This window comes from Cupressus sempervirens, chromosome 7 (assembly GCF_028749045.1).
Source record: "Cupressus sempervirens isolate cs-2001-9-10 chromosome 7, ASM2874904v1, whole genome shotgun sequence".
Classification (NCBI taxonomy): Eukaryota; Viridiplantae; Streptophyta; class Pinopsida; order Cupressales; family Cupressaceae; genus Cupressus; species Cupressus sempervirens.
The window spans coordinates 452,946,794-452,972,217 of NC_143124.1; the positions used below are offsets into that span (position 1 = coordinate 452,946,794).

Below are 25,424 nucleotides of genomic sequence, written 5' to 3' on the forward strand. Positions count from 1 at the left end.
TCGTTGATCTTATCAATAGGATGCTTATTACACATCTCTGATTTCTTCTCCATGGTACACTCATCACTGCTAAGTAATTCAGCTACTGACATAAAAGGAAATCTTTTGTATAGAGCAGAGTTTGTATAGGTATCCATGTATAGGAAATCTTTATGAATGAGTGCTTGTTTTGACATAGTGCAGATTTTGTATAGGTATCCATGTCTAACACCTATTGTTTTAGCCTTCTTAAAGGTAGCATTCTTTGGCAATGCCAAGACTTTTCCATTCATGAAAGTGACTCTATATCCATTATCTTCTAGGGCAGATACCAGGTTTCTTTTAATTCATAGTACAAATAATACATGTTGTAGTTGAATAGTGATGCCCAAATCTAATTTGATGTTATAGGTCTCCACTACTTTTACAAGATGTGCAGAGTCATCTCCGATGGTTACCTCTTCCTCAATTTCTTCAACCATTGTATCTAGATTTTCTCGGAATCTGGTGATATGTCTAGAAGACCCACTATCAATCACCCAAGTATCGATTTTATTTGATACATGATTTGATAGTGATAAATAGAATAAAAACATCTTAGGATCTTTTGTATTTATTTTTCTAACTTTAGAATAGGATGTTTGCTTCTTAAGTTTCTCAGGGCATTTGGCATCATAATGTCCATATTCATCACATCTAAAACAATAAACTTGTGAAGCATTTTTCCTTTCCTTGCCCTTTCCATGAGAATTTCTTTTCCTTTTGAAGTTCTTCTTTCCTTTCTTATGATGTTTGGTATTCAAAACATCAAGGTCTTCATTTATGGATTTTTGCTTTATTCCTTTTGGTAACTACCTCATTTCTTCTTGTAGACAGTCGGACCTTAGGCGGCCTAACTTTGGGAGTTTTGACCTTGCACTTATGCCTTGTTTGAATGATTCCCATGAATTGGGTGGTCCACTTACAGCTGTAAGGGATAGTTATTTGATTTCTATCTCATACCTAATGTTTGATAATTGTTCCTCAATTCTATAATTTTCATGAAGTGGGCATTCATTGATTCTCCTTTATTCATACTTATGTGATTCAGTTGTGTTTCGAGTGCAAGGGTTTTGCCTGTATTATTTATCTCAAAGGTGCTCTCTAAAGATTTTAATATGAGGTATGCAATTGTGTGCTTTTCTGGTATTGGTACTATGTGATCTCTCACAGAATCCACTATTGGTTTCATAGCTCTCTTGTTATTTTCAATCCATTGGAATTTTTCTAGCTCATCCTTCGGGTCTATCCTTTTATCTTTTATATATGAATCTACTTTGTGCTCATCTAATATCATCATAATTCTTATTCTTCACGCTGTGAAGTTGTTGGCTCCTTCAACGCGATCCTCAAATTTGATTGGATTTGTTAGAGTAAAGCGTTGATTTAATTTCATTTATTAAATTCGCTTTATTCCCTTCTTAAGATTTCCCTTTATGCATCCTTTTTGCATCTCTATTTAATAATTAATTAGTAATTATTAAATAGCTTTTCCTTTTAGGTTACCCTTTTTTGGGTTTTGATCTCCTTTTATAAGGATTGATCTCTTTTGTATTTGGTTATCTTTTTCATTTCTGAAAATACATTAGCACATTTTTCAGAGCAAAACCCTTTGCCTCTTCTTCTTTTTTCTTTTGTGATAGGTTTTTGCATGTAGGTATTCAAAGGCTTTGTGGATTTGTGTTGATCAAACTCTTCATGATATCAAAGCCAGATATGCTGCAGCTTGTTCATTATTTGGAGAAAAAAGAGAACAACGGTTTGACAGAACAGATCTGGAATTTTTTAGGTATTTTTTGAGAAAACAGGGGGGTCACTGATTTTCGGAGTAGGTTGAGGCCAAACAGACATCACGGATGGATCCAAAAGGTGTCAAAACCCTTGTTTCCATATAAAGTTTGTCCGATTTGGACAACGTTGATCCAGGAGGCAAAATTATTTTGCCTAGCAGGGCCGTACGGCCTCCTGCATGCAGTTCGAGGTGATTTTTCAAAAAAATAAAAATAAAAATAAATAAAACGGCCGTAGGCTGTTTTTCAACCCGCGGACCCGTTATCTGGACAAATTGTGCGATTTTTTTACGCCTCCGTCTTTGTTTTCAAACGCCAGCGTTTTTCCCACCCGTGGCTAGTGTTGTTTAAAATTCGCGACGACGATTTTTATTTTTGCCAGTGCCAAAACCCGTCTCCGCCCGAGCGACACTGACGCGCCACCTCGCCAAGCTCCGCTGCGCAGAGCCACCCAAGCCCTGCTCCGCCACCACTTTGGTGGTTTTTTTTTTAAATTATTTTTTTAATTAAAAAATAATAGTTTTTCATTGCTTTTGGGGGGCCCTGTCATTTTTTTGCGATAACTCTCGCATATGAGGGTCTTTTTCAGTTCCGAAAAAAGTGTCGAAAAGCTAATTCTGAGACGGAGATAATGGAGAAGGAATTTTTGGATTTTTTTCAGATTGATACCTGTTTTGGCATTTGAAGTCTGTTGATGACTTCTATCTTCTAGGGGGCATAACTTCTTTGTTATAGCTCCGTTTTTTTATCCGAAAAAAGCGTTGGAAAGCTCTTTTCGAGCACTTTCCAGATTCCCAGTCTTTTCACCAGTATTTGGTACAAGGTATTTTTGATTCGTATTTGAAGCTTTTTTGCTCTTATCTTATTTATGCAATCTATTTGTAAGTTGGGGTTCAGTTTATTGCATTGTCGGGGGTGTTTTTATAGTATTTTTTGTTATTATATCAGTATATCATAAAACAAAACAAAAAAAACCTTTCTAAAACAATGGCCGAGACCACTTCTTCTCTAGAACTTCTGACCCCTCATAATTATCACACCTGGAAGACCTCAATGACTCGGCTTCTCCGGTCAAAAGGGTTGTGGTCATGTTTAGATGCAGTTCAGCCTATTTTTCAGAGGCTTTTTGAGATTATGCAGCATCGAAACAAAATGGATGAGGCAATCGGATTGATTGCATTACAGGTATCAGATAGTTTACAGTTTCATCTGGACGAGTGTAATACTCCTCTAGCTATGTGGACCAAGCTTCAAGGCTCGTTCGGTACTGTAAATGAGTTCAAGGCACTTCAAATAGAGATAGAGCTTACATCACTTGCACCGGATTCCTTTCCGACTATTGATGACTTCTTGATGAAGTTTACTCAACAGAGATCCTTGTTGCAAAGTTGTGGAAAGACGAAGACTGATACTGAGTGCATCTATTTGATTCTCTCAAAGCTTCGAGGGAATTTTCAGATATTTGCTGCCACATTCTATTTCACCAAAGATGCTTTAGGGAATCGATTTGTTATGCCTTCTTTTGAGGTCTTTTGTGATTGCTTGACTGGAGAGCAGTCAAAACTCACACAGTTGGATACTATGACTGGTTCTAAGACAAAGGCATTGGTAGCTCAGACATCTACAAGAAAATCGAAGCCAAAATCGAAGCATAAGACAGATTCAGCAGGCAGTGAGAGTTCGTCCAAGCCTCCTCCCAAATCAGATGCTCGGAAACATCTTGAGGCATTAGAGGAGGCTATGCAGCAGTCTAGTATTGCTTCTTTGAAGCCTCCACCTCCACCTACAGGGAAAGGACATGCTCTTTCTACACGCGCATTGTCTTCTCCAGCTCCTTGGATTCTTGATTTTGGAGCTTCCCATCACATGACACACTCACCTGATTTGATTACCTCACTTGCTCAAAGTGTTACTACACAAATTGCAATCGGTGATTCTTCTCAACTTTCAGTCATAGGTTCAAGAACTATCTCTTTAGAGGGTGGTTCACTACAAGATGTTCTCTTGGTTCCAGCCATTTCTACGAACCTCCTATCTGTCTTTCAAATTTGTCATTCAAGCTCTAGAAAGACAATTGAGTTCTCACCACATGATGTGGTTATTCAAGACCTCCATGATCCTGATTTGGTTATTGCTATAGGGAGTGTTGATCTTCAGTCTCACTTATATCAGTTTGATGGTTTTGAGAGCTCCGATTCTACAAGTGTTTCTCTCATTGCTCATGCAGACACGGTGAGAAAACTTTGGCATGAGCGTATTGGCAATGTCAACTACAGATATTTACAACAGATGAGTACACAGGAGCTAGTGATTGGATTGCCTCAGATCTCTTGTATTGACGGTGTGTGTCAAGGTTGTGCACTTGGCAAACATCATAGAGATCCTTTTCCAATAGATCGATCCACACGTGCTAAGGCACCATTGGAGTTGATACACAGTGATCTTATGTCATTTCCCACTCCATCTTTTTCAAGTGCCCAATATGTGCTTACCTTCATTGATGACTTCTCCAGACGCACATGGGTGTACTTTTTGAAGTACAAGTCTGATGTCTTTGATTCATTTCAAATCTTTAAGACTTTTGTAGAGAAGCAGTCTGGTCTTTCAGTCAAGCGTATCCGCACTGACAATGGGGGGGAAGATGTGAATTGGTCTTTCAGAGATTTTTACACTGAGCATGGCTTACAGCATCAGTTCTTTGTTCCCTATACACCTCAACAGAATGGGGTTGCTGAGAGAAAGAATAGGACATTACGGGAGATGGCCAATTGTATGATACAGTCTCGTGCTATGAGTTCTTCATTTTGGGCTGAGGCTATCAATTGTGCCAACTATATTTAGAATCGAATGCCTCATAAGGCATTGCGACACATGAATCCTGAGGAGGCTTGGACTCATGTCAAGCCTGATGTTTCTACTTTTTGCATTTTTGCTAGTGAGGCTTGGGCATTTATTCCAGATGCTCAACGGAAAGCCATGGAGAAGAAGAGCCGACCACTCATTTTTGTTGGCTACTATGAGGATGTGAAGGCATACAGGTTGTTTGATCCTGATTCCAGAGATGTCTTGTTTCGGCGGGATGTTCAGTTTGATGAGCGTTATCCTTCTATGGATCCTCCATCTTCAGCTTCTTCACTACCCAGTTCTTCATCTCCTCCTCTACAGTTTATGCCTCATCTGAGGAAGATATTGAGATTGATCCCCCTTTGCCTCCTCCACCAGATGTTTCGCGAGTGCCCAAGTGGGCTTATAATACTGTTGATGCAGCTGGATCTCTGGCAGGTGATCCTACAGATGTTCATCGTACTCGTTCTCAAACTACAGGAAGTGACCTTTTAAGTCATGCTATTTCTGATGATCCTCAAAAAATTTCACAGGGGACAAGACACTCAGAGTGGGATAGGGCTATGGATGAGGAGTATTCTTCTTTGATGAAGAATCACACATGGGATTTATGTCCTCTTCCGAAAGGAAGAAAGTTGGTTCGGTGCCATTGGGTGTACCATACCAAGTATGTTGCAGATGGTTCTATTGCTAGGTACAAGGCACGTCTTGTTGCAAAGGGTTTCACACAGATTGAGGGTATTGATTACTCTGAGACCTTTGCCCCTGTTGCCAAGATGAACTCTATTCGCCTTGTACTCTCTCTAGTAGCTTCACAGAGATGGACAGCTTTTCAAATGGATGTGAAGAGTGCCTTTTTGCATGGAGACCTTCATGAGGAGATCTATATGGAGCAGCCTCATAGTTTTGTGCAAGACTCTTCATTGGTATGCCGGCTTCAGAGGTCTTTATATGGTCTCAAACAGGCCCCTAGGGCTTGGTATGAGAAGATGGATTCCTTCTTGCTTGATTCCCACTTCACACGATGTCATTCCAATCCTACAGTTTACATTCAGCGTCATGGGGCTGAGTTAGTGATACTTGTGCTTTATGTTGATGACCTCATCATCATAGGAAGCTCAGTCTCCATGATACAGGGTGTTCAACAAGCATTGAGAGAGCACTTTGAGATGACAAATCTTGGACTTCTGCACTATTTTTTGGGTCTACAGGTTGTTCAGTCTTCAGATGGGATAGCCATATCCAACAGAAGTATGCTCATGATATGCTTTAGAAATTCAGCATGCTTGATTGCAAGTCTGCCCCCACACTTTTTTAGTCAGGTGTTGTTTTATCTACCACTTGCTCTACTCCTACAGTGGATTCCACTCTATACAGACAGCTTGTGGGTAGTTTGTTGTACTTGACACATACACGTCCTGATATTTCCTTTGCGGTTGGACTTGTCTCTCGATTCTCCCATGATCCTCATGAGAGTCATTGGCAAGCATCTAAGCGTATCTTGAGGTATATTAGAGGTACAACATGTTATGGCATTCACTACACATCAGAAGATCCTCACATTGTTGGTTTCACAGATTCAAATTGGGCTGGTGATATTGATGAATGCAAGTCTACTTCTGGTTTTGTATTTTGTCTTGGTTCTGGTCCTATCACATGGTCTTGCAGAAAGCAACATGCTCATGCATTATCATCTACTGAGGTAGAATACAGGGCAGCTGTATTGGCTAGTCAGGAAGTTTTGTGGCTTCGACAGTTGATGACAGAGTTTGGATTTCCTCCTGATAGTCTCACCTTTTTGTGGTGTGATAATCAGAGTGCTATACACATTTCACGCAACCCAGTTGAGCATCAGTGGACCAAGCACATTGAGCTTCACATGCACTTCATTCGGCATCTCATTCAGGATGGTGCCTTGAGCTTGGAGTACATTCCTACTGTTGAGCAGGTTGCAGACATCTTCACTAAACCTTTTGCATCCCCGCGGTATCTTCAGCTGCATTCTATGCTTGGGGTGAAGGAAGTTGTCCTTGGGGGGTCTCAGTGATGAGTCCTTCCTTCTTTCTTTTATAGCTATCTCTTTTTGGAGTAGAGTTTTTCCCACTAAGTTTTCTCTATTTCTCCGTTTTACAGAGATTTTGTTGTGATTGGGTACCTCATCAGGCCTTGTTGCCGGAACCCAAGTTTCCTTTCAGCATTGCATTGTTTGTAGCTGCATTGTTGCTCATCTTAAGGGGGGGTGTTAGAGTAAAGCATTGATTTAATTTCATTTATTAAATTTGCTTTATTCCCTTCTTAAGATTTCCCTTCATGCATCCTTTTTGCATCTCTATTTAATAATTAATTAGTAATTATTAAATAGCTTTTCCTTTTAGGTTACCCTTTTTTGGGTTTTGATCTCCTTTTATAAGGATTGATCTCTTTTGTATTTGGTTATCTTTTCCATTTTTGAAAATACATTAGCACATTTTTCAAAGCAAAACCCTTTACCTCCTCTTGTCTTTTTCTTCTGTGACAGGTTTTTGCATGCAGGTATTCGAAGGCTTTGTGGATTTGTGTTGATCAAATCCTTCAGGATTTGTCATTTTGAATGATGGAAGTGTGAAAGAACTTTATCAATGTTGGTAGTCCGGTTTCTAAAGTTTTACCTTTGATCTTTCTAACTTGGCTCTGATACCATGTAAATGCACTGGTAAACTTAGTAGCAGACTATAATTTATTCACTTTCGGAATACTTATCTGATTGCAACGTCTTGTAGGTATAAGCAATCACAATGCCATAGTTAATCCAGACTTAAGAAGTAATTTTGTAGTTTAATGCTTTCATTGCTTCTGATATCCGAAAGCAGATATAGAACTATTTATCGTTTCCGCTAGTTCTATCTCTTGCAAGTATATCCAAATATATAGCCCTTTGAAAGGGCGGTCATGTCTATTCTGTATGAGGAGGCATGATGTTTCAATCAGGATTAGTTATCAACCAGTCCCAATCCTAATCAGGTGTTTAGCAAATAAACTAATTTAGAAGCGATCACATTTGGTGTTAGTTTGAATAACTAATGGAGATCGATTTATATATAAAGCAATGTGAACAATGCTTGATCAATTCAAGAGATAATCAAGGGTTTCATCCTTGGCAAAATGTGCACAGTCAGATCACTGATGGAACGGAATAGATGTTTAGTTTATATATATGATTTTGTATGTATGCATATATACCAGTTCACAAAACATGTATGCATATATACCAGTTCACAAAACATGTATGCATACCCAATCATCAGTTTTATATCCTTCCATACTGACCTATGCTACCATATTTAAGTGTGTAATAAAGTTGCATATACGAATCATTCCCATTGATTATTGTATCTGCAAGATAGTTAAAAAGTCTTGATTCTGTATCAGCGTCAATCAGTGATATATGCTGTGTTAGAAAAGTCATTTGTATCGTATTCATCCTCAGTGTATGAGCAGAATTATATATGTATTGTGATTTGGAGATCACATAGCAGTGAGATAACATTCATTTTGTGGTTCTGTATATACAGCGATGAGATCTGTAGAATATATTATTGCAGAAACTTCTGTATGTGCTCAAGCCTTATTGTTCACAATCCATAAATGATCGTGTAGTTCCCATGTGAGGAGATGCTGATTATTTATAATCTGTTATTTTACCAGTCATTCTGAGACTTTCTAATTGAGGGCTTATTGATTGACTATGTAAAGACATCAATCATAAGCATAAATCATGTAATTGATTTGAGATCAGAATAAAGGACCTATCTTTTGGTGTGGCTGGGTTTTTCCCTCAAGTAGGAGAGGGTTTTCCCAAGATAAGTTTGTGTGTTCTTTTGTTATTGAGTTTCACTATTTTGTAAAATGCTTTTCCAATTCCTAAAATTTCATAGATTAGTATACCTTGAACGGTTTCTGTTGTAAATTGATGTATTTCCTCCTACAACTTTCATTGGTTTTTTTTAGTAATGATGGTGTTATGATATTGCTATCAGGATTTAATGATGGTGTGTTTTCCATAAATTAATTCTAAATCCTTTTCCTATATCGACTTTCCTTAAGGATCCGTTTGGTTCATAGAAGATGACAGGAATTGGCTTTGTCAAAACCCAGATTTGAAAATTTTTGCATTTGTTTCAAAATTGGCAAAATGGAATTAGAACACCGGACTTCTAATTTTGTCTCAAAACCAGGTTTTCCGACTTCCTACTAGCAAGTAGGAATTGAAAATCAAAATCTCATTATGTTTTTTGAGGAGTGTAAAAATAATAGATTGGACTACTTTTTTGGAGTCTTCCTACAATTCCAAGCTTACGTATAAAATGTGTCTTCACACTCATCTTCTGAGTGAAACAAATGGTTCAAGTAAAATCCCAAAAATAGGAATGAAACTAAGATTTGTAGAAATCTCGATTTCTACGATTCCACAAACCAAACGGACCCTAATCGGTGTTCTATGCTTATATCGATTTCCCTCAACTATGGTATACATGATCTTTGCCTATCCTTGTGTTGTTGGAATGTGGTTTTATAAACTTTTTTATAATGATCTTATGTAAATGGAAAGAAGATGTCCGATATTTGTAGGCTCTCCATTGACTAGTCTCAACACGTGATGTTGACTTGCGGAACCAAGCAATTGATGATGTCGTCTACTCACGATTAATGTCTCAACAGATATATTTTTGCTAATAAAAACGATTTGCAAGCAGAGCTTTGTTTATCACCACGGATGCTAAGAAATGGTTCAATTAAGGTTTGACCCACCAATCAAGTCGAGAGACATGAACGACTCACCAAGCTATGATGGAATTATCATGATTCCTTTCATCAATAATGTTCATAAGGTAATCAATCAATATGACAACTTATTATTATTTCTTAATTATAATTGTTATCTATTTGTTGCTTCTCGTAGTTTATCATTATATACATTGTTACACCGGCATAGGGGTGCGGGGGTGCGGGGCGATGTTAGAATGAATTTCGGGTGCGGGGCGACGTCAAAACGAATTTTGAGTGTGGGAAAAAAGGGGGCCTCAATTTGGAGACGACAAGGGTACAGAGGGGGGGAGGAGGTAGGGAGAGGTTGCATAGTAAATATATATGACTGAAAATACTAATTATGAAATGACACTTTAATAAAACATACCAAATATAGTTGAATATAGATAATTGAAATGCGATTCACAAACCATAAGTTCAAACTTGAAACTTGAAACGTCATAACCATTACCAACGACTATTGAACTTAGTAAAATACCAAAACTTTCAACGTAATAATGATAATGATAAATAAAAAATATAAACCATACATAGTACCATGTAAGTCAACCATTGACTATCAATTTATCAAATGACAAAGATGAAATATTCAAAATTTATTGTTCATACGTTAATTTTTTGAATTTTCTAACTAGTCATTGGCCGCACCCCGGCACCCGAGATGCACCCATGTCCTTGCATCCCGCCTAGGTGCGTCGATTGGTGCAGCCGCATTATGGTCGTGGTTGCAATACTCGGGTGTGCAACGTCCCCGCACCCGGGACATACGCGCACCCGGTGCGGATGCACCCGAGTTACACTGATTCTATATTTATTTATTTATTATTAAAATCCAGTTTCGAAAAGGGGATCATTACATAAATTTATTTAATGATTGGTGCCAGTTGACTTTAAAAGTGCATTATATGATTATAATATCGAAGGGGGGCAATTATTTAATATTTTCCTAAGTCAATGTGAGTACAAGAAAAGAAAATCATTTTATGATTTAAAACCAAAGTCAAGAAGTACTCACACGAGAGCCATTTAATGAATTAATTATTGATGATGAAAAAGTCAACCTTCATCAAAAGCACATGTATTAAAGTTATGTGAAAAGTGAATGTGAAGCTACTTGGTGAGCTTGTATGAGGCGAAATATATAAAGCCAAAGCTGAAAATTGATGATGGACTTATGCATTTGTTAATTGCCTTTGAATTGAAAAATCTCTGAAATTTGTCAAGGGTCTCAGCTACAGCTTGGAGAATTGTAAGTTCTTGTCCTGAGCACTCTAAATTGGTGAATGATCCAATGAGATTGTGTATTTTGGAGATGACTTCATCCAGGAATCATTAATGAGCTTAAATTCATAGATTTTGGTAGACATTGGAACCAGATTGAAGGATAATTGCATATTACAACAGCTGCAAGGCTAAGAGTGAAAGATTGCAGCCTCTAGAACTTACCTTGGGCTACCCAAAGACTTCTCTACAGGAATATCAAGGCATGTGGGGGTTTGACAGCATAGGCGTGAGTTTTCTTGGTTGAAACATCAAGCAATATCACCACCATTTCATGCTTGATTGGATGTTTGGCTGGAAATGATATTTGCAATCAAGAGATTGAAGAAAAATCGGCAATTACATGCCTGCATCTTATCACACAGTTTTCTTCAAATTCTGCAATCATAATTTACAATACCAGTATCTGCATTTGTATGCATTGTAAATGTCTACATTAAAATAGAGCTCCAGCATTTAATGCTTCGGAATACTAGTCACAAGGAGTTTGAATGTTATGAATCATCTCTCTCATATTTAGTTTGCATGCCAACTATTTGAATTAATGTGAAGCTGCTGTAGGTGCATATTTACATTGTGTGGGTTATCTATATGCATTCAAAGGACCAAAAGAATTGCATTTGCATTATGGTTATTTGCCTGGACATCTTAGTAACCATTTGAAACATTTAAGTCATATTTAACATCATTTCAAGCAATCATTATTGGACTGAAACACTTAAACAGAAAATAAAAAGGTTGTATGCAAAGTGTTTGATAATAGTCCTTGAGCCTCCAATGAGCATTTTGAGATCAGATTTGGCGAGGGATACCACAATATATAATAGCAAGCTTCAAAAGCCGCCCACACAAAACTGGTTTCCTAAATTAATGACTTTCAACTAATTCATTGCTCAAGGATAGAGATTTGGATGTAACTGATCAAGTGTTTAGGAAACAATTCCTAGACATCGGGTTCTGCTTTAGGCAAACTTAAAATATTGACAGATAAATAAAAACGAGGTGGAATACATTGAAACAAAATTAAATTCTTTTTATTACATTGTTATTTTTTCTTTCTGCAAATATTCATAGCTTCACATCAGTATAAATAGGTAGCTGGAGCCTGGAAGAGCTTAAAAGAAAAATGAGAGGAAAGTCTATGTGAAGTTTGTATAAAACTTTAAACTTAAATATTTATAAAATTTATAATCAAACGATTTATAAGTTTAAAAAAATCAACAATTCAAAAGTTGAAATTAGCAAAATCTACTGTCACATAAGCTGTCATTGACCTGATAAGGCTTTAAGACATTCTATTTTACTATATTGTATCCATAAATAGGTCAAGGAATGCAGAAAGCAGAAGAGTTGAAAGCGAATCCAAGACCTGTGCATCGAAGAAGGTGATATCGCTTCTGCAAAGTGATGTGGATACGACTTTGATGCGAACCTCGAGAGGTTCTGGAGGTGCTACTTGGACTTCTTCCATCTTCAAAGCCTCCCCAGGCCCCCATGCTACTGCAGCTGCAGTCGTCACGAATGAATCCAAAGTAAATGCTACAAAACAGGAACGATCCAGGTTCATGTATCACATTAATAAGAGGAATGTACGTACCTTTGCAAGTGATAGATTGAGGAAGCTTTTTGGAGGCCATGTTACTCTGCGCTATGCTCTTCTGCCAGGATGCATCCGTTTGTTGCAGATTTTAAAACCAGTGGAGGGGGCTTTGTCTTGAGTTGGTGAACTTGGTAGGTGGGTATGGGTTGGGTGGCTTTTCATGTTTGTAGGAGTGTCGATAGTTATTTCTACGGGAAAAACAGTCGATGATTTGGTAAGTAAAGAACATATATTACCCTGGGCCTCATGCCCTTTCCTCGAGTCCACTTCATCTTTCGGTCTATTTAGTCTTCCTTCCTCACTCCCGGCCTGTTCTTCTCTTCGCATCCGAAGACTCGCGAGTCGACTCGCAAGTCTTCACACTGGTCCCTTGGAGTAACGTTCTTAGAGACGCACTTCGAGTGAAGAACGGGAGTTTGCTTTGATGAAGAAAATTTCTCCGTCTTATAGATTATTTAAGGGAATTGTTGTTTTTTAAAGACAAAAAATGCTAGGTTGATTCTGTTATAGGTTATTTAATGTTTGGCCTTTAGGTTATTTAATGTTTGGCCTTTGTTGTTTTTTTTTTAATTATTTGATTACTTAAAAATTTAAGTTTTTGCTATGAGAGAATTATGTTAAGGCTTAAGCATTAACATGTGATTAATTGGATAGCTTAAACATCATAAACTAAGGCTTAATTCTTAAGCTAAAAGTGCTAAATAGTCAAAGTTGATTTATTTTTTCAAGCTTAATTTCTTCCTTAGTGTGTGATGTTTTAAGGTTGGTCGTGATTAATCTCTTAGAATCCAACCAATCAAATTGAATAATTTTTCTTCATAAATTCCATTTTCCTTATGAACACCTTAGAAGTTGCATTTTTTTAATTATATTTCAAAAATAAATAATTTTATCTACATCTGATTAGCACTATAGAGCCCCATTACCAATACAGGAGAACGCACAACTTGATGCAAGACCATCCTAGGTCTCCTTGCTATCCTACTCATATGTGCATTATGTCAGTCATTGACAAGTTGTAGTGATGACTGAGCTCCCTATGTTGGTTGAGCTCTTGTTTTGACTGAGTCATGTGCTTGTCAAGTTCCTTCAAGTGTTGAGTGAGCTCGTTAGTTTGTTGATGCTTGGTTCCTTCTTTGACGGAGTTTGTTTATGATTGGTTCCTACTGTGAGTTGACTTGTTCATGTAATCTAAGTCATGCATTTATTGTAAAGATCGTGCATTAGGATGTGTGCAAACCATTGTAGAGTTGGTCTTCTCTATGTGAAGATGTAGACTCTTCTATAAGTCATTTTAGAAAGTATAAGTAGAGGTGTCTAGACTTAAGTTAGGTAAGTGTTAAGGAAGTTCACTGAGGAGTTATTAGGAAACCAGAAGGAAGAATTAAGGATCTAAGGATCGAGTTTTGAGTCTATAATTTGTAAACTTTTTCACCGCAAATCAGAATGCCTCATAATTGAGCATGTTTGCAGATAATTTGATGAATCAATAAAGGCATTTGTTGTTTCTCTCTCTCCCTGGAGTTGTTGTTTTGTTTTACTTCCATTGTGTTTACTCGACAAGGCACTTAGACATTTAGGTGTGTCTCTGGCCCTACTTCTCCAACCTCCCTTGCGTCAAGGGGTATTAGAGTCAAGTTTTTCCTTGAGGAGATTTGATCATGTAGAACCCTAAGTGGTTTTTGGTTATAGGGTGGCAGATTTGCAGATTTAACTAATAACTTGTAAAGGGTTATGATCTTGAAGAAACTTATTCGGAAAAATGGTTCAAGGTAGAGGAAATGTTGAAAATGTCATAATGGACATGTTGAGACAAATTGTAGTCAGATTAGATGATGTAAAGATAATCAAGAGAAGAGGAGTACATCTTAATGATGTGAGTGATGATGAAGTAATGACACCAAACCCTAATCTAAAGCCTGAAGAAGATCAAGATGAGGAAAGATTGTTGAGAGTGTTGTCTAAGGCACATTCAAAGCCTATGGTAGAAGTTGCTCCTTATGATGGAAATTTGGACACCAATGTTGTGTTGGATTGGATCTATGATATGGAGAAGTTCTTTGATTTTGAAAGCACTCTTGATAATAAGAAGGTGAAGATTGTAGTCGCTAGGTTGAAAGGTCATGCCTCACTATGGTGGGAGCTTTTGCAAACTAATAGACATGGAAGAGGAGAAGAAAAGATCAAAACTTGGTTGAAATGGTGAACAAGGTAAAGAAGAAGTTCCTTCATGTTGATTATCAAGTTAGTTTGTTGAGGAAGATGCAAAATTTGAGACAAAAAGACATGATTATGAAGGAGTACACTAAGGAATTCTATAGATTGGACATCAGATCTAGACATGTGGACAATGAGGTTGAGAAAGTTGCAATGTACCTGAATGGTTTGCAATCTATAATTTAGGATGAGATAACTTTGTAAAATTGTATAGTGTGGAGGAGGCATACTAGTATTTCATAAAGGTCGAGGAGATCTTGACAAAGAAGCATGAGCAAAGATAGAGAGGTAGAGGTGGTCGATTCTAGATAAGTAGAGGTAGATCTTATGGAGAAAGTAGCAAATTTTGACAATTATGTGCAAGATAAGGATAAATCTGAATGGAAGAGTGAAGATAAAGACAAGACCAAGTAGAAAGGTGGTAATTATTACCAAGGAAGTACTAGTTCTTACAAAAGAAGAGGTAATTCTTACCCTAGAGGTCATTTTCATGGTAATTATTTTAGATGTGGTGAAGAAGGGCATCTAGATCCTTTGAGTGTAAATACTCTAGAAAAAGTAAAAGTGGTAATTGAAATGTTGTGGTTCAAGGTGAATCTGTAAATCCTCTGAGCAATCCTAAGGATGGAGAAAAAATTGATGATGTGAAGAACTCTATGTAGTTAGAAAGTTGATGAAGAACCTATCCTAAGGAGAAGTCTTTTCAAGGTCGGATGTAGGATAACAAGGAAGTGATGTAAACTAATCATTGACAATGGAAGTTCAACAAATTTTCCATCAGAGGAGTTGGTTACAAAGTTGTAGTTGCAAAGGTTGAGACACCAAAAACCTTACCATGTTTAATGGATCAAGGATGAGCATAAGTTATTGGTTAGTGAGCAATATGTTGCAACATTCAAAATTGGGCACTACTTTGATGAAGTTATGTGTGATATTATGCCTATGGACTATTGTCACATTCTGTCAGGTAGACCTTGGCAGTATGATAGACATGTTGTGCATGATGGTAGAGTGAATCAATATACTATTTGGATAAATGGAGTCAAGAACACATTGTTGCCTTTGATTGAAGTTCCAAATGAGATAAGTTATACTACTATTAGAATCTATATGGTTAATGGGAAACAATTTGAGAAGGAGATGAAGAAGAACCAAGTTTTCTTTGTTGTGATCCTTAGAGGACCGAGTTGTGCTAGTAACAGTCGAGTGACAGAAAATAGTAATGGTTGAGAAACAAAAGACAATAGAGGCCTAGTAATAGCAGAAGTTGACAATGTTAGTCAAGTACCAGTAGAAATTGGAAAATTGTTGAAATGAGTACAAGGAGATTGTTGCAAAAGACATCCTTGATAGTTTACCACCTGTAAGGAGTATTAGTCATTGTATGGATCTGATTCTTGGAGCCATTTTTTCAAATGAAACACCATATAGATTGACATTTACTGAGAATGAAGATCTTAACGAAAAAGTGCAGGAGTTTTTGTAGAAAGGTTTGATCAGAGAAAGCTTGAGTCCAATGTCTTGTACTTGTTATATTGGCACCTAAGAAGAATGAAGAATGAGGAATGTGTACTAATTCCAAAGTTATTAACAAGATAAAAATAAGCATAGGTTTTGTATGCCGAGGATGGATGACATATTGGATTGTTTGAGTGGAGTAAAATATTTTACAAAGATTGATTTGAAGAGTGGTTATCATCAAAGAAGGTGGTGAGTGGAAGACTACTTTCAAGACAAATGATGGTTTGTATGAGTGGTTGGTTATGCCTTTTGGTTTGACTAATGCATTGAATACTTTCATGAGGTTGATGAACAAGGTTATAAAAAGAGTCTTAGGTAAGTTTTTAATTGTTTATTTGGATGATATTTTGATATTCAGCAAGATTGAAGGACATCTTGAACACATTAGACAAGTATTGAAGAGATTGAAGGAGGAGAAATAATTGATTTATTTGAAGAAGTGTTCATTCATGCAAGAGGGGATTGTGTATTTGGGACTTGTGATTTCAAATGATGGTTTGAAGATGGATCCTAAGAAGGTTGAAGCAATCCTTGAATGGCCTACATCTAAGAATGTGGGGAGGTAAGATCATTTCATGGTTTAGCTAGTTTCTACAAAAAAATCATAAGGAATTTCAATTCTATTTGTAATGCTATGAATGAGACTATGAGAGGAGATAAAAAAGAATTTCAAGTGGACATGTGGAGTTGATAAGAGTTTTGAAGCTTTAAAACAAAAGGTTGTTGAGTTACTTGTCTTGGCTTTACCTGATTTCAATAAGGTATTTCAAGTTGAGTGTGATGCAAATGGTAGTGCAATAAGAGCTATATTGAGCCAAGAAGGTAAACCTATTACTTTCTTTAGTGAGAAGTTGAATGGTGTTAAAAGGAAGTATTATATGTATGATCAAGAGTTATATGCTATTGTTCAAGCCTTAAAGAAGTGGAGACCTTATTTGTTGTCAAAGGATTTTTTGTTGTATATTGATCATAAGGCTTTGCAATATTTGGAAAGTCAACATAAGTTGATTCATAGACATATGAAGTGGGTTGAGTACTTGCAGAGTTTCACATTTGTGATGAAGCATAAGAGTGGAGTTACTTACTGTGTTGCAGATGCATCAAGAAGAAGACATTCTTTGTTGACTAAGATGAAGCTTAAAGTTCTTGGTTTTGATGAGATGAAGGAGTTGTATGATAGAGACCCTGATTTTTCTAAGGTGTGGATAGAGTGCAGAACATCGAATCTATTAGATCAACCAAGTAAGTATGAAGATTATTTTATTCAAGAAGGTATGTTGTTCAAATGAATGCAATTGTGTATACCAATAAGTTCTATGAGACTTAATCTAATTAAGGAAAATCATTGTGGTGGAATGGCTAGACATTTTGGAATTCATAAGACATTGAGTTTTCTTAAAGACAAGTATTATTATCCACATATGTATAACGATGTTTACAAGTTTGTAAGGAGTTGTGGAGTTTGTCAAGTTGCAAAAGGTGTAAGTCTAAATACTGGATTATATACACCTATTTATGTTCCCGAGAAACCTTGGAGTGACATCAGTATGGATTTTGTTCTTGGATTACCTAGGACACCAAGAGGGTATGATTCCATATTTGTTGTTGTGGATAGATTTTCTAAGATGACATATTTTATACCTTGTAAGCAGACATCAGATGTAGTGTATATTGCTAATATTTTCTTCAAAGAGATTGTTAGATTGCATGGACTCCCAAGAAGTATTGAGATGGCAAGTTTGTTGGTTTTTTTTGGAGGACTTTGTGGAAGAAAATGAGTATTGAGATGAAGTTTAGCTCTACATTCTATCCACAGACACATGGATAGACAAAGGTAGTGAATAGAAGCTTTTGAAATTTATTGAGATATTTATTTGGAGATAGGAAAAGTAATTGGGATATGGTATTGGTACAAACTAAGTTTGCATATAATAATTTTGTAAATAGGAGTACTAGGGAAACATCTTTTTAGATTGTTACTGGAATACAGCTTGGAGGAGTATCTGATTTAAGGGATATGTTGGTGAAGAGAAGTGAAGTGTTGAAGGAGACGTGTTTGCTGATTTTATGAAGTCTTTGCATGAGGAAGTGAAGTTGAAGCTAGAGCAAAGTAATCAAAGGTATAAGGAGAATGTGTGTACTCAAAAAAGTGCACTACTCTAAGTCATTATATCCAAGGTTGTCTCATGAATTAAGAGCATCGAATGTCGACCTAGAGCTCCCTATCCATGGAGTGCAAGGAGCCATATTATAACATGAAATGGGCTCTCAGTTGAGCCTTAGAAATGCATTCCCAGCTAGTAAACTGTGCAACAAGAGGTTCTTAAGACAAGGTGCAAGATTGCAAAATGTAGAATAAACTAGCATGAATATGCAAGATGCAGCTAGATTAGACAATATGAGAATGTTACAATCCAAACTAATTAAACTATGTGAGCTAGCTTAGTGCAAAATGCAATCTAAACTATATGAATCTAAACTCTCAAGAAATCAAATGATTGACATGCAACATAACAATACTAAGAGTGAATTGTGTTTGATAGACGTGCAACATAGCAGTACTAAGAGTGAATTGTGTGTTTTTGAGAGGGGAAGAGCTCTTTCATTTAAAGTGATATAGATGGTGGAGATCAAAAGACAAGAAATGCATCATCAAGGGTGGAGAATGGACCTTGCCTAATTTCTAGTATTAAAATGTGCTTAGTCAAAATAAGAGGCTCCACTCATAGAAAAGAATGCATTTTTCATGTGTAGACAAAAGATTTTGTTAAAATAGGAGGCTCTACACATGGAAAATTACACCTTTCATGTGTAGACAAAAGATTTTGTCAAAATAGGAGGCTCTACACATGGAAAATTACACCTTTCATGTGTAGACAAAAGATATAGTCAAAATAGAAGGCTACACATGGAAAATGCTTTTTTTTATTAGAAATGGGTGCATGGATTTTTGAGAATTTTATTTGAATTATAATGGAGAAAATTCTATTAATCAAATATGTGTGTTCAGAATATGGTGGTCAAACCTTAGGTTAAAATCAAATAAATTGATTTTTCATTATTTTTGAGAATTTGTGATCAAACACTTGATAACATTAGCAAGAAATGCTAGAAGGGAGTTTATGGTCAAGGTGACCATTTTTAGGTGATTATAGAATGTAGATAAGTGTCAAAGACATCATGTTTTTGAAGGTGGAGATGAGGTGATGGTTCATTTAAAGAAAGGTAGATTTCTTGTTGGTGCATATAGTAAGTTGAAGATGAAGAAGTTTAGACCTTGTGAGATCTTGAGGAAGTTTGACAGTGTTAATTCATGCAAAGTTGAGTTTCCTGATGACATAGATACATATCCTAAATTCAATGTTGTTGATTTGTACCAGTATCATGAGTCAGATGATGAAGTTGTTATATCAAATGATTATCCTAAGAAGTAGATTGAAGAGGTTGAACAGATAATGGATTAGAGAGTTATCAAGAGAACAAGAGGAAAGAGTTACTTTGAGTATTTAGTGAAGTGAAAGAGAAGACTAGTGGAAGATGCTATATGGATTTTATAATTTGAGTTGGATTTAGCTCAGGTTGTCACACTTTCATGATTCAAGAGAATCATTTCTTTCAACCTTGGTTGTCTGATACAAGAGCATATTGAGTTGACTTGCTATCCTGCTCATTTTTGTACATTATGTCAATCATTGTCGAGTTGTAGTTGTTGTCAAGTTCTTGTATTGGTTGAGTGCAATTATTATTGAATTGTAGTGATTACAAAGTTCCCTATGTTGGTTGAGTTCTTGTTTTGGTCAAGTTACGCAATTTCCAAGTTTTTTCAAGTGTTGAGTGAGCTTGTTGGTTTGTTGATGCTTGATTCCTTCTTTGATCAAGTTTGTCTGTGATTGGTTCCTAGTGTAAGCTAACTTGTTCATTTAATCTTAGTCATGCATTTAATGTAAAGATTGTGCATTGGGATGTGTGTGGGCCATTGTAGGGTTTCCCTTCTCTAATGTGAAGATCTAGAATTTTGTATAAGCTATTTTGGCAAGTATAAGTAGAGATCTCTAGGCTTAGGTTAAGTAAGTGTTGAGGGAGTTCAATGAGGCATTATTAAGAAGTCAAAAGGAAGAATCAAGGATATAACGATCAAGTTTCAAGTCTGTAATTTTTAAAATGTTGGCCGCAACTTAGAAGGCCTCACAGTTGGGCATGTTTTTGGATAATTTGATGAATCAATAAAGGCATTTGTTATTTCTCTCTCCCTAGTGTTGTTCTCTATGTTTTTCTTCTATTGTGTTTACTCAACAAGGCATTTGGATATTTAGGTGCTCCTTTGGTTCTAATTCTCCAACCTCCCTTGTGTCACAACTTCATAAGAAAGATGAGAATAACAAAGTCTTTGTCACTCTAATTATGACAATGAGTTAGTTTTTTATTTCCAAATTTATGTATTGCAATCATGGCAACAAACTACATAAAAATGATGTAAAAAACTGCCATTTAAGATTTTTGTTTCAACCTGTAGATGATACGTTGTAACAATGTTTTTCAATAGTGCATAGATTTTTTTAGTAGGAGTCTATGCTAAGATGACCTTATGGGTTATTAAGCCTATAAAAATTTATACCAAAAATACATTTACAACTTGTCAAAGGTGTCACTATATGGGCACGTGGCCATAAAAAAATCATTTTGTTTACATGCTGATAAAAGGTAGCTGATGCTTCTAGCACTTGTAGAAAAAACATATCCTTTTAACATAGCCTATTTCTTCATCGGTCTCAAGAGAAACATCTTTCATTGGAATAGGGCATTCAATGCTGATTTTTAGTCTTGGTTAGGAATGCTTTATGGTGAAAATCTATGTATACAAGTCTTTTCCTATAAGGACTTGGAGAAGGATCCAACCAAACATAATTGAGTGTGGTACAAGAGGACATTCCTACACTAATGGCTTCTAGATCACTCCAGGTCTTATTTTCTATTTCAAAATCTATAGAAACAAGTTGCTTATAAGTTTTGTGTTCAATATCTAAATCTAAAATCCAAGATGAAGAAATGACAAGGTAAGCATAAAAGAGTTTCACCTTTCCATCAATCTCCTAAAAAGGTTTTCCTGGTGTTGTGGTCTTGCTTTTATTTAAATGGGTATACAAGTTTTTAGATCAAGTCTAAAAAGGAAATTTAAAAAAAAAAGTGTTTTCTTGCTCACTCCTTGCTTGGGTTTGCAGATTTTTAATGTTCTACATAAATTTGTTGTTTTTAATGTTCCCACTCGAGCTTTTGAAGGTCTAACTAATCTGCACCATTGACTCCACTTGAATTGATGCCTTGGATTTCACCTTAAACAATAAAACTTGAATCTAGAGGGCATCATGTAGAGAAGTTGCATGGAGCTTCAACATGTAGACACTACAATGCATAAAGTTATCTTGGTGTGGTGGAAATTGCAAGTAAAGTCTGAGAAAGAAAGAAAGAAAATGCCTATAAACCTAAAATATATGGTCTTGCCCAAATTTTTGTTGGAAACTACAATTGAGAGAATTGTTATGTTGTCATTACTATCAAACCTTGTGGTAAGACAATTCTATCTAATTAGAGTGTCATATCTAGATGATTGATGAAGAGGATTTGAGAAGGACATAACAAAAGCACCTAGAAGAAAGGTTGAGTTATGATGAACTATAATGTGCACTTGATTAGTTAGACTTTGACAAAATAAAGTGATTGTTCAATCATGCTACAAGTGAAGAAGATAGTTGTACTGAAGCCTAGAAGAAGTGATCAAAGAATGACTGAATGCATAGGCTTGACCAAGCAAAGGAGCAAAAGATTAAGGAACTTGAAGTTTATGCCGAGTGATGCTAGAGTCGACTAAGTGATAGTATAATATGAGAAAATATAGTGTTGACCGAGCATAAATATTGACCAAGCATTAGTGTATGTGTCAATCAAGAAAAGTTAGTAGTGACCAAGTAATCTAGTGATGATGAAGTGTCAAAATACAGTGTTGGTTGAGGGACAACATTTGACAGATTATGAGGAAATCATGATTTCTGGCCAACATAGTTGATTTCATGGAATATGTAAAGCATGTTGAAGATAAATATGGATGAGTTGAAACATTTAATTTGAGGGAAATTGTGTTTGAGTTTTTCCATGCAAGAATTCAAGGCAAAGTTTGGAGAAGTTTTTAGAAGAGAAAAGAGGAGACAAAATGAAGGAAGGATTCAATGAATCTAACCTAAACCTAAGATATACAGTGATGTTTAAGAGGCAAAACATTATTATTTCCTATTTAAGGAGGTACAAGGGCTAAGCTTATGTGTGTGAGAAAAGGTTAGTAGAGCTAGTGAAGACCTGATAAGGTTGGATTGGTTGTTGATGTTGTTGATTGGCCAACTTAAGCAAGAGGGGAGAAGAGTTGTGAAGAAGTGAAGAAATATTCTTGAAGGGTTACCAAGAAGATTAGAGACATAGATGAAAATGAAGTCTAGTCAGTGGATCAACATGTGAACCGAATTTGTGTTTTGTATTTGCAAAGTGAGTCATACTTATAAGATCAAACCTATTGTTACTTTCTAACCATTGTATCAGTTTGAAATCCTATAATCAAGGTTGACATAATAGTCATATGTAAATCCTTTAGTCAAGGTGGCATTCAAATAGAATGTTATTAAGTCCTTTAACAAGGCCACTCTTAACAGTGTGATTAGATCCTTTAACAATGTCACATTTAACAGTGTGTTTTGTAACCTTTAACAGGGTTGGCTCCTAATAGAGCTCACTTCAAAAGAGTGAAAAATTGGTGACATATTAGTGACATTCTTTCCCAAATTAGGTTTCTGCATTAAATTTTAATTCAATGCTTGTATGTATGTCATTTGAGATGTTTTGCTGTTAATTTTTTACATCCTGCAAGTTGATAACTATTAGGATAGTGAAATGCAATTTTCTATTATAGAGACTGAGCTATTGAATGTTTAGATCTAACATATTTGAAGTGTTTGAAAGTTCAATTGGCACATCTAGACCTTGGATATTTTATTCACTCTCCCCCACCCCCACTCTTAGTTATTCTAAATATTCTAACAATTTCAATTAAAGGGCTACAATCACCAAGTTACTTACTCAAATTTTAATCAAAAATACCCACAAAAGAAGTATGCAATTCATTATATTATTCTCTAGGATATTATTTCAAAATGACCTCACAACACTCTTTTTCGGTATAAGATGGTCATTCAGAATAGTCTATGCAATATTTTTTTTCCTAGATCAATAAGTCAACTTCAGTTGCTGCAATATTTGAGAGTAGTGATATGAAACATAGTCATCCACCAAAAGAAGTCTATGATCTTAAATGCTTGGAAAAAATAGTTTTTTCAAAACAAATGCGATTGAGAAGCCTTTCTTGAATTTTTTGGAAATCTCATCAAGCAAAAGAGGCTTGATGTTAGCATCAATTTCTTATTAAATTATATCCTCCTCAAATATAATTCTCTTCTTTAATAATTTTAGGTTGCTCACAATTGCAAATGTTATCCTTCATTGTTCAAGAAGTTAGTAAAATTGATGTGTATTTCAGTGTCGTACAAACTTGATCATGGGATCGACTTTCATGTCAAACTATGCTCCCTATGTGTATGAATTTTAATATTTCTTTAACAAATTTGTGTTTGATAATGTTTGAAAACTTTGCCAAATTATATGGGTTTTTCATTATATTCTTGATTTTTAGTATCACAATGTGGAACCATTGACAAATAATAACTTGTAGGTAGGGAGTGAACTTCCATTCTAATCTAAATTTGATCTTTGATAGTAGGAGCTTTCTTGGTCATGCATATGGTGTGTTAATCAATGAATAAATTCTCTCTTGTGTGTGTATTCAAATGAAAACTAATTTAAAATAAAGAAAAAGGTGAAAGACAACTAACTTTAATCAATGTACATAGAATGAAATTATTTCTCCATAGTTCAGAAAAAAATAGTAATAAGAATAGATATATACAATATTAACTAATAATATATACCTCATGTCATATGAAATTAAACCATACAAAATATCAATAAATTAAATATTTATGAAAAACTATTTTTTTAAATGAAAAAAAAAACTTCAAACTAAGACATCATATAAATTAAAATTCCACTTGAAAACAAATTGATTTGCACTGTATTTATTTTCCTCTTTAATGTAGAAATTTAACACAACTATTCTCTAAAGTCCAAAAGTAGATAAAGTCATAGATAAAACAAAAGAAATGAGACAATTAAGTCATAGATAAAACCAAAAAAATGAGACAATTATAGCTATGATCCTGGGAATTGTAAGAGAATATTGAAACTACTGTAAAATTTGATTTAGCGGGACATGATATGTAGTCATTCACAAAAGGAAAACTTCATGGACAATTGTAGATGAGTGAAGGAGCACATCACCATTAATATTCCAAGATATATATAACTATAACTTTGTCTATTATGAATTCAAATAACTTTTAAACCAGCCAAAGTCCAGTGGTGCTACAATAAAGATTCTTTTTAGAATGAAAAATTTGGCCATTTAATCACTTTTTGGTGTTCAAACACCAAATATAATGCTAATTAGTCTTCTTTTCTATGATCAATCAAATGGCTTGTATAATTTATATCAACTTTATTTCTAATATTTGTAAAGTATTTTTTCTTTTTTAAACTATTATTTTAGAATAGAGTGACTTTGCTACATGTTTAGTGGCATCTCAAAATTTGTAGAGCTCTCCATAGTTACCTATGCTAGAGAAAAAAATGAAAAACAAAACATTGATCCAAGTTCTACAAAATTGTACTAGTTTTAATGGTAAAAATATTTTCTAGTTTGGCCTATGCACTTTTGTAGCAAGGCCATATAGAGAAATTTTATAACAATAGAGAAGAATGCATGACAACTAGCACTAAAAATAGGAAGTTGAAGACAAATGGAAATGATAACTAATATGTATTGCATGTTTTTATTTTGTGAATTACTTTGAAGTGTTTGTATCTATCTTCTCATTCAACTATGTATAATGACACATAGCCTGCACATTTTTTGGTGGTAGAAACATGCTTGTCTAAATAGTGTAAAATTTTTGTGTATCTTTTTATCATTTTTGTCTAGATAGTGTAAATTTGTGTTGCACCTCTTTCTTGCCAATATCTTTTAGTTTTTTCTTTTGTGCTTGGACCTCTACAAGTGAGTTTGGGTGATAAAGCAATAGAATTTTATTATATGTGTCTGAAATTAGGTGTGACTTTACTTCAAATCCATTTCAAATCCATCTCATAACATAACATAACATAGAGGCCACTAATTTTGACACATTTTTGAGATA

At 35.5% G+C, this 25,424-nt stretch overlaps 1 protein-coding gene across 4 annotated transcripts in view; it reads right to left on the reverse strand.

The window, feature by feature from the left end:
* Positions 1 to 12,787, reverse strand: part of LOC149547515 (alcohol dehydrogenase-like 6) — a 116,353-nt gene extending 103,566 nt beyond the window's left edge. The window contains exons 1-2 of one of the 4 annotated variants that reach the window (XM_089791678.1): positions 12,337 to 12,787; positions 12,109 to 12,245 (exon numbers count right to left, since the gene is read on the reverse strand). In XM_089791678.1, the coding sequence (XP_089647804.1) occupies positions 12,109 to 12,245; positions 12,337 to 12,376 (177 nt within the window). In that variant the 5' untranslated portion in view covers positions 12,377 to 12,787. The remainder of the gene's footprint in view (positions 1 to 12,108; positions 12,246 to 12,336) is intronic. The other 3 variants (XM_089791679.1, XM_089791680.1, XM_089791681.1) reach the window with 3 other exon arrangements.
* Positions 12,788 to 25,424: the final 12,637 nt, after the last annotated feature.